At 50.6% G+C, this 9,524-nt stretch overlaps 1 protein-coding gene across 1 annotated transcript; it reads left to right on the top strand.

Annotated features, from left to right (window-relative positions):
• The first annotated feature begins 2,431 nt into the window (after positions 1-2,431).
• On the top strand, positions 2,432-8,096 carry KRT3 (keratin 3). The gene is made up of 9 exons (XM_033117480.1): positions 2,432-3,010; positions 4,056-4,276; positions 4,820-4,880; positions 5,246-5,341; positions 5,636-5,800; positions 6,235-6,360; positions 6,683-6,903; positions 7,264-7,298; positions 7,773-8,096. Exons 1-9 carry the CDS (start codon positions 2,432-2,434, stop codon positions 8,024-8,026), a joined length of 1,758 nt encoding a protein of 585 aa, XP_032973371.1. The 3' UTR covers positions 8,027-8,096.
• Positions 8,097-9,524: the final 1,428 nt, after the last annotated feature.

Raw genomic sequence — 9,524 nt, 5'->3', positions numbered from 1 at the left:
GTTGCAATCCAGTATAAAAGCATAATCCATCCATCAATTCATCAATTGATTGATTGACTCGTTCATTCATTCAACTAACTAACGCACTGTATTAAGAATACAGAGGGGATTGGAGGGCAGTCGGTGACCACAGGATGGCCACGGGGTTTGAAAATTAATCTGGGGAACGTAATTTGGTGGTTACCAGAGCGTAAGGGGGTTGGGGGGTGGGGGATGAGGGTGAGAGGGATCAAATGTATGGTGATGGAAGGGGAGCTGACTCTGGGTGGTGAACACACAGTGTGATTTATGGATGATGTGATACAGAATTGCACACCTGAAATCTATGTAATTTTACTAACAATTGTCACCCCAATAAATTAAAAATAAATTAATAAAAAAAAATAAATAAAAAATAAAAAATAAAAAAATAAAATATGTGATGCATTTCATGAGACAATTCAAGTTATTTTGTTCCATAAAGGTTAAGTGAAAATCACATACATGATTTCAGTAACTCTATTAAGGGTTTTAATCTTAAATGAATGACACAATTACTTATACTGTAATTAAAAATGTACTTATATTCCTGAAATTTTGTCTCATTTGGCTTGAAAATTCCAAAAAGTTCACAAGAGGGCAAAGTTTTATTTTATATAATTAAAACATTAAATGTATTGCCATGTAACTTCCATGTACTTTTCTTGATATTGATTATTTACTTGTGGAAGAATGTATATTTTACATACATGTTTTTCTAAAACTTCTTGAAAATATTAAGGGTCTAAATTATGATCATCAATATTTTGATGAAAATTAGAGGAAAAAAAACGTTTACCATTTTCACCCCAATAAATTTTTTAAAGTCAAAAAAAAAAAAAAAGAATCAAGGGATCCAGTACATTAACATGTCCATTAGCTCCTGAAGAGTCTATGGCTATGGCTTTATTCTGGGAAGGCTCTAGATGTTGCATAGCCTGGGGGTAATGAGTAGGGGAGAGAATGACAACGTGGAAGAACAGGCCATTGAAGAATACTTCATTTCCTCTGCACTTGAGCCATCCCCAGCCCTGCCCAGTGAGAGCTGAAGAATCCCCTGTCCCTTCCTCCTTTACCCCCATTCTGAGGAGGCCCTGCCAAGGCCCACAGACCACACCCTTGGCAGGGCCTAATGTGCAGCAGACAAAAAGAAAAAAGACGTGTCCTGGAAAGAGATAAGTGTCTGTTTTGGCAGGCTCTATGGCTTCACAGAAAGGCTTTCCTCTTGGACAAGCCAAGCCGAGACCGTACGCCTCTGAAAAACACTAGGCTGGCAGAAAATTCTCAGGCTTTTGGAGTCAGACCACAATGTAGTGCTACCGGCTCTGCCAGGTCTGGCCTCCTGAGGCTGGTGGGGGGGTCTGGAAAATGAGGCCACAGACCTCCCAGGAACATGGCCCCTCAACCAGAGAATGGCCCCACAGGGGCCCCACGTGTCTAGTTCATGACTGAGTCTCCAGGGCCTTGCACAAGTTAGGCACTCTGTCAGTATTTGTTGACTGGGTGGTAGAATTAATATTTGAATTTCCAGTTCTCTGGGACTTGGGCTGAAAGCAGAGAAATGCCAAAAATATGGGGAGCAAGAAAGAAAGCTCCAAAATGTCGATTAGTGTATAGGTTTGCAGGGAACTTTTCAAAACAAATGAACCAGGAAACAAATACACATTTTGCATTTGAATTTTGCTAATGTTTCCTCAAAGTACATAGGTGTTAACTACCCTTTTTCTCAGAAGATAGTCATGAACTGTAATGGGGCTGCCTTGGGATAGAGGGGGAACCCAGGAGGCAGACCTGTGATCGTTCTGGGCTTTGTTTCCATGAAGGGAGGAAGAGAAGGCGTTATTTCATCCTAAACCCAGCACAGAGCTAGGCACACAGTGGGCACTCAGTGTGGTGAACCCCTTCTATGGAGATATTTCCCCCGAGTCCTTGGCTGGGCTTCACTGTCTCTACGACCCAGAAAACCAGAATCTCCCCAACCCACCTTTTATTCCATCCTTTTCAGAGCTGAGCCCAGCTCCTGTAGGGACAGGAACAGCTGGCAAACAGACGGCCCCTGAATACCTGATGCAGATGAGCGTGTCTCCTGGGTCCTGTCAGACAAAGCTAGGAGCTGGCCATGCCCAAGCACGGGACAAAGCCACGCACCACCCCCTGCCAGGGAAGCCTGCCACCTTAGCACTTTTAACATTTCAGGTTATTTTCAAGGTGTGTTTAGCAGCCTGGAACAAACTTATTGCCTGGGAGGCAAACCCAACCCATGACTATTTGGGATTAATTATCTCTCCTTCAACCTCCTAGATGTATATAAAGGGATTGATTCTGCACAGGTCTTCAGTTTCCTTTCCTCTTCCTCTGACTCTAGGTGTCCCTGCTTCCTTCTCACACTTTTCTTTCACCAAGTCTTCTCACCATGAAGGGACAAGTCTGCAAGACATCAGGTGGCGGGAGCCAGGGCTTCTCCGGCCGCTCCGCTCTGGTCTCTGGCAGCAGCAGGATGAGCTGTGTGGCCCGCTCTGGGGGAGCCAGCGGAGGGGCCTGTGGGCTCCGGGGTGGAGCAGGTGGCTTTGGCAGTCGCAGCCTGTACAGCCTGGGGGGCCACAAGAGCATCTCCACCAGCGTGGCGGGTGGCTTTGGGGGAGGGCGTAGTAGCTGTGGCAGTGGCTTTGGGGGTAGCTATGGAGGTGGTTTTGGTGGTGGCAGAGGAATGGGAGGTGGCTTTGGAGGAGTTGGTGGCTTTGGAGGAGTTGGTGGCTTTGGAGGGGCTGGTGGCTTTGGGGGACTTGGTGGCTTTGGGGGGCCTGGTGGCTTTGGTGGGCCTGGTGGCTTTGGCCCTGGTGGCTTCCCTGGGGGAATCCAGGAAGTGACTGTCAACCAGAGCCTCCTGCAGCCCCTCAATGTGGAGATTGACCCTCAGATTGGGCAAGTCAAGGCCCAGGAGAAGGAGCAGATCAAGACCCTCAACAACAAGTTCGCCTCCTTCATCGACAAGGTGATGAAGCTTTGACTGGGCCCCAGTTTATGGGCCGGGGACTTTGAGTTTGACATTCAGACACAGTGTTTAGGACCAGTCCTGGATGGGCCAGGCTGGAGGGCTGGGGTGGGCTTAGGCAGCATTCTAGGGCCTGTGGAGCTGTTCAGGGCCCCTAAGCTTGTCTACATGATCACGGGAGCAGGAAAGACAATGATCCCCAAGTCCAGACATCCCCAAGTCCTGCTTGTCTGACTCTGCGCAAGTCTTCTCCTTGTTGCCTTATCAGGCCTAGGCTGGCAGAGCTGGCAGCACATGGCAAGGGCCTTGACCACTGGCAGGGAAGGGCCTGACCCAGCACTGGGAGCTTTCCAAACCTAAGCTGTCCTCTGAGGCTTTCCAGGGGGCCTGTTCCCTCTATGTCTCTGTGCCAGGCAAAGGAAGTAGATGCCCCAGAGAAGGCTTACAGAGGTTTACACGGCACCTTAGTCCCAAGGGTCAATGGAGATGATGGCAACCTTGTCTGCACCCCTAATCAACCTCATCAGCAAGAGAGGGGTGGTCGGTTACCTCCAGACCAGGATAGTTCACACTGGCTGTCTCTCCCCTGTCGTGATGATTATGGCATTTCAATCAGTATCAGTTCCCAGTGACTCACATCCTTTGAAGGACTGGAGTGTTCGGAGAGCCTTAAATAGAAATGACACTGCTAAGGTGTAAGTCCATTTTTGCAGCGTGTACTGTATTTCTGGGAGATATGATAGAGTCATGAAATACCCAGGAACACCAAGGGGTCGTCTACTGCATCTAGGCAGGGGATCCTTCCAGTTCCCCCGCCCATCTCTCCTCCTTCTGTAACTGTCTAAACCATGCTGCATCCTTCGTGGCCTGACTGAGGTGACTCTCTGTGTCCTCTTTGGCTACAGGAGGAACCTCTCTTCATATTCCCTCTAGGCCTTTGTGCTGAGGGATGAGGAGATACAGACTCCCTGTCTTACCTCAGCCCAGACCCCTCTGCTCCTCTGCAACAAGTTGGCCTGATGTTGCTTTCCTCAATGCATTGCAGGTGCGGTTCCTGGAACAACAGAACAAGGTCCTGGAGACCAAGTGGAACCTGCTCCAACAGCAGGGCACCAATTCCACCACAGGCACCAACAACCTTGAGCCCCTTTTTGAGAACTATATCAGCTCCCAGCGGAGCTACCTGGATACCATCCTGGGGGAGAGAGGTCGCCTGGACTCAGAGCTGAGGAACATGCAGGACCTGGTGGAGGACTTCAAGAACAAGTGAGTGACAGGGGCAGGAGTGGGCGGATGCCATGGGCCACCCTATCTCAGGGTCCCAGCCCTCACTGCATTCCTCCTGCTGGGCAGTGGTGTCACTTTAGCCTATTTTCCTATCTTCATGGAGGACATCTTGGTTCATTAGTTTCCTCCTCACCTTGCTTTTCCAAGGATAGTCTTTTACAAATGGAATTGTGGCAAGCAGGATGAGTTTAGCAGTGAGGAAGCACTTCTTCAGAAGCCAGGCTGGGGAAGATCCTGGTTCTAGGATCTGAAGGATGCTGGGAAAACTCAAGGTGTGTTGACCAACCATCCCAGTTTGCCTGGGACTGAAGGGTTTCCCAGGACATGGGACTTTCAGTTCTAAAACCAAGACAGTCTGCCTGGACAAATTGGAATGGCTGGCCCTCCTAATAGGGAGATCGTAAAAAGGTGTGTTCGTCTAAGAGGGGTGGGAGAGGGCTGGACTTTCAGAGTTACAGAGAACAGTGCTGTTTTTGACTACCTCAAAAGCCCAACTCTGCTATTTCTTTTAAACTCTTACAGATATGAGGATGAAATCAATAAGCGTACAGCTGCTGAGAATGAATTTGTGACCCTGAAGAAGGTAAGTGCTGTGTGTGAGGTTCCCGGGGCTGGTAGGCGCAGGTTTCTGGCTGGGTTGGAGAGAATTTCCTTACTCCACGGCCACAGAGCCACCAAGTTCAGGCACTTGCAGGGAAAAACAGAAATCAGGTATATCTTAGTCTGGAAAGGTCCCTAAATAAGTCAGTTCATTTGTTTTTAGGTTTTGAGTAGGATTGAACTTAAACCACCTCAATGAGATGCATATCATTCCTTCATGTGGAGACCAGCGTCGGACAAAGACCAATCAATCACTATCCCTGGTCCCCCTGACTCTTCCTTGCTGAAGTTACAGTTTGTCGTTTGGTCCTTGGGGGAATAAGGCCTTCATGCTTCTGTCTTTCTCAGGACGTGGATGCTGCCTACACGAATAAGGTAGAGCTGCAGGCCAAGGTGGATGCCTTAACAGACGAGATCAACTTCCTGACGACCCTCTATGATATGGTGAGGAAGCTTCCTACTAAGAGGGGGAGAGAGGGAGGGTGAGACATTTTTGGATTTGAGGCTGGGGCATTCGGTGTTAGGGCCTGGAAATACTGAGCCTAGAGATAAAGTCCCTTGTTGTGGTTCCACAGGATGGGCTGCAGACATGGGGTTCTCTGAGGGGCTGGGGGCAGGGTGGGGCAGATCGTATTCAGAGCTGAGTCATGACTGGGACTGTTGACCAGGAGTCTCTCTGGGCCTCTGTGTGCCTGTTGTAGAGGACCTAAGAGTGAACAGGCCCCTCTCTGTTGGCAGGAGCTGTCCCAGATGCAGAGCCACGTCAGTGACACATCCGTGGTCCTGTCCATGGACAACAACCGCTCCCTGGACCTGGACAGCATCATCGCCGAAGTCAAGGCCCAGTACGAGGACATCGCCCACCAGAGCAAGGCCGAGGTTGAGGCCCTGTACCAGACCAAGGTGGGAACTAGGCACCTTTCAAAGAATCCTCTGAGGGTCTCAGGGAGCTTGTGGCCTATGGGATGGCTGGTTGATGAGTCTCCAGTATCACTAAGTAGACCCCTCTTGGTTCTATTCTCTGAAGCTATCCCTCTAATGGTTGTTTAGCTACAGAAGGTGCTGCTTCCTGGGGGAAGGTGGTTCCATTGTCCCCTGCCAGGCCACATGGGACTGACTCTAGTTTGTTCAGGGCCTGCAGGGTGGGAGTCTCTTCTACCACGACAACCCAAATGTTCTCTTCCCTGCTGCCTCAGAGATGTCCCTGCTGAAACATAACTCAGTGTCATTTTCACAAATGCTTATGGAGCACCTCAAGTTGGGTGGGTGATGTTTGGGATAGAGAAGAAAGTCAGGCAAAGCTGCAGGCACACTCCACCTTCCCTCCTGTTCTCCAGTTGGGACAGCTGCAGACCACAGCTGGCAAGCATGGAGATGATCTGAAGAGCACCAAGAGTGAGATCATGGAGCTCAACAGGATGATCCAGAGGCTGCGGGCTGAGATCGAGAACGTCAAGAAGCAGGTGGGATGGCACTGGATGCTTATGCCTGGGCTGACCCGTGAGGGGTGGCGGCTAGGATCTCAGGACTCCTAGTCTGGAATGGACTTCTGGGGTTGGGTCAGGCTGCACTGGCTTCCAGGAAGTTCAAAGACCAAGCCAGCTTAGATGGCTGGTAATCTACAGGAGAAATATCTCCATGGATGAAGATAAGATAGAAGTGCTAGTGGAGGGATGATGTTGCCTGACTTGAAGAAGCTTGCTCTGGGATAATCTGTTCTGAGACTCAGAGAGCCTGGGACCCGCCTACTGGGCTCATCCCTTGTTCTACCTTCCCCTGCCCCAGAATGCCAACCTTCAGGCGGCCATTGCTGAAGCTGAGCAGCGTGGGGAGATGGCCCTCAAAGACGCCAATGCCAAGCTCCAGGAGCTGCAGGCTGCCCTGCAGAAGGCCAAGGATGACATGGCCCGGCTGCTGCGTGACTATCAAGAGCTGATGAATGTCAAGCTGGCCCTGGACGTGGAGATTGCCACCTACAGGAAGCTGCTGGAGGGCGAGGAGTGCAGGTGGGCCTCCAAATCCAACTCCCCATCTTCCCTCATCCAAGTCACATGCTGTGGGCCAGAGAAGTGACCACGTAAGTGGGGATGAAGGCCTGCAGTATAGAGAGAGGCCCCCACCTTCCATAGGCCTTGCAGAGAAGCACTTGTCTTTACCAGCCCAATCTCTCCATAGTTAGCCAAAGGACGTATGTAACCAGTGTGCACAGGGTCTCTTTGCTGTGGGCCACAGAAGGGTAGAAAAAGGGGACTGATCTGCCAGGCTTCTGAATTCAGTTCTGGTTGCTATTCATCATCTTCATTCATGGACTTGTTGGAAATTTGCCTTGTGATGGAGCTTTTTTTTTCCCCTCCTTCCTCATACAGGATGTCTGGAGAGTGCAAGAATGCTGTCAGCATCTGTAAGTAAACAAAGTAACCGTAACAATGAGAATTGATTCTGAAATGTCTGTACTAAATACAGGGCAGTAGAAATTGATTTAAAAAATATTTCTATGGAAGTTGGAGGTGGTAGAAGGGGCAGCAGATACACGTTTGTCATTGTTCTGGGTTCGAGGTACTATTAATAGGTCTATACTACACATGGTGAATATCCAATAGGGAGCCTATTGGTAGGAGGAGAAATTCTGCTTAATCTCCAAGGGCGTCACCAAGAGTTGACCATAAGTAGAAGGAACCACTGGACAAATCATGATGTCTTAACACCATGGGGCCCAGCACCTTGTTACATTAGAATGTGTCACAATGACCATCCGGTGCAAAGCTGCGTTGATCGCCTCTCAATCAGCCTGAGCCCAACGAATCATTAATTATAGTACAGGGTCGTGGGGGCTGGGTGCTCAGGGCTGGTTGCAGTAATGCCCTCTCCCTTGCAGCGGTGGTCAGCAGCAGGAACACGACCTCGGCTTCGGCCGGTGGTTATGGAGGCAGTTTCAGTGGTGGCTTCGGCCCTGCAGGCGGCAGCGGATTCAGTGGTGGCAGCGGATTGGGATTTGGAGGCGGCAGCGGCTTTGGCTCTGGCTCTGGCTCCGGGGCTTGCGGTGCGATCAGTGGCGGAGGCTTCAGCTCAGGCAGCAGCCTGGGCGGCAGCGTCAAGTTCTCCCAGTCCTCCCAGCGCTGTTCCAGATAAATACGCGCATGGGCACCGCTGCTACCCCAGCACTCCCAGCCCCCAGCCGCTCCTCCCCTCTGACAGACCTCAGCAGCACCCTAGCTCCATTTCCCACCCCGTCCCCCTGGAGCCCCTCTTACGGGCTCGAAGACCGGGGCCTCTTGCTCCTGCGTCCAGCTCTCTGGCCAAGCACAGCTATGAGCATTTCCGGCTCTCTCGGGCTCCAGCCTGCGCTGTGATTGTCCAGGTGTGGCATCAGCCCCCACCTTCTGCTACCCTCCCTGGTTGGAATGGTCACCACAGTTCTGATGTGTGTGACACACAGGCTCCTGTAACCGATCCATTCTGTCACCAATAAAGCGCATTGCTTCACATCAGGCCTCTGGGTCCTCCCTGGACAACTTTCTCCCCCTTGGATTGATTTCTCTCATCTTCTCCCACATGGGCTGAGTACCCTCAGAACAGCTGGAGTATAGTTCCTCTGAAACCAAGGAGGTTACTTCATACTGTCCATCGCATGGGATCCAAATAGGCAAGATCTGGTTGTTCATTTGTTCTTTGATCACTACAGGGAGGGCCTGGGCACACTCCAGGAGGCCACGTGACCTTACAGTTCCACGGGGGAGGCGGGACCATGCAGACATTCGTCTCCTCCTTGCCTTCTCTCATTTGGGGGAACCTAAGAGGACCTTGAGTTGCTGAGGGACTTGGGAACAGAGCACTTCTTTCCTCGGTGCTGGTCCCCATCTGACAGCCTGAAAGCTTTCCCCCCATTGAGGTACACCTGGGTAAGTGTGAGCTGCTAGAACCCCAGGGCTGTAGGGATTTCACCTACCTCAAAGTCTGACCCATGGAACCCCAGTCTGTTGGGGAGCTCTGCAAAAAAAAGTTTCCATGTCCATCACATCTCTCTTTGGAGCACATATTAGAAGTTCTGAGAAGTCTTGTAGCAAAGAATACCTGTTAGCTATCTTGAACTCAGCATTTTCCACAGAGGTCCCTGTCCTGGTAAACAACTATTAACACTCCTCAGAAAACGTCCTGCTCCTGAGCACTGTCTGCATGCACTTTGAGCCCCCAGGTATGTGCACCAGCCATGGAAGCTCCAGGCATCTGCCCTGCACTAGGAAGCACCCATACAGTGTTAGCCAGCCAGGGGTGTGCTGTCTGGAAGGTCATGGCTGGAAGGGACTCAGGTACAAGGAGTCCAAGAACTTCATTTGCAAACGAGAAGACAGGCTCCAATAGGTGGAGTGGCTTGCTTAGGGTGTAGAGCATCTGAGGATGTGAGCTAGAGGTACCCCTAAGTATCTGGCTCTAGAGCTCCTTCCACGTCCCCACACTGTCTCTCAGGCTGCACTGTTGCCCTCCTGGTGTGGCTGGCTGCGTGGGGACCCACAGAACACATAGGTGATGAATAGAAATGTTTAGCCAGGTCAGGCCAGGGAAGCAGTATTCCCGTTTTAGGCCAAAGCTGAATTTATTTCTGACAAAGGGAATGACCATTAAATAAACA

The sequence above is a fragment of the Rhinolophus ferrumequinum genome, chromosome 10 (assembly GCF_004115265.2).
Source record: "Rhinolophus ferrumequinum isolate MPI-CBG mRhiFer1 chromosome 10, mRhiFer1_v1.p, whole genome shotgun sequence".
Taxonomy (NCBI): domain Eukaryota; kingdom Metazoa; phylum Chordata; class Mammalia; order Chiroptera; family Rhinolophidae; genus Rhinolophus; species Rhinolophus ferrumequinum.
This window is presented reverse-complemented; position numbering and strand designations above follow the sequence as displayed.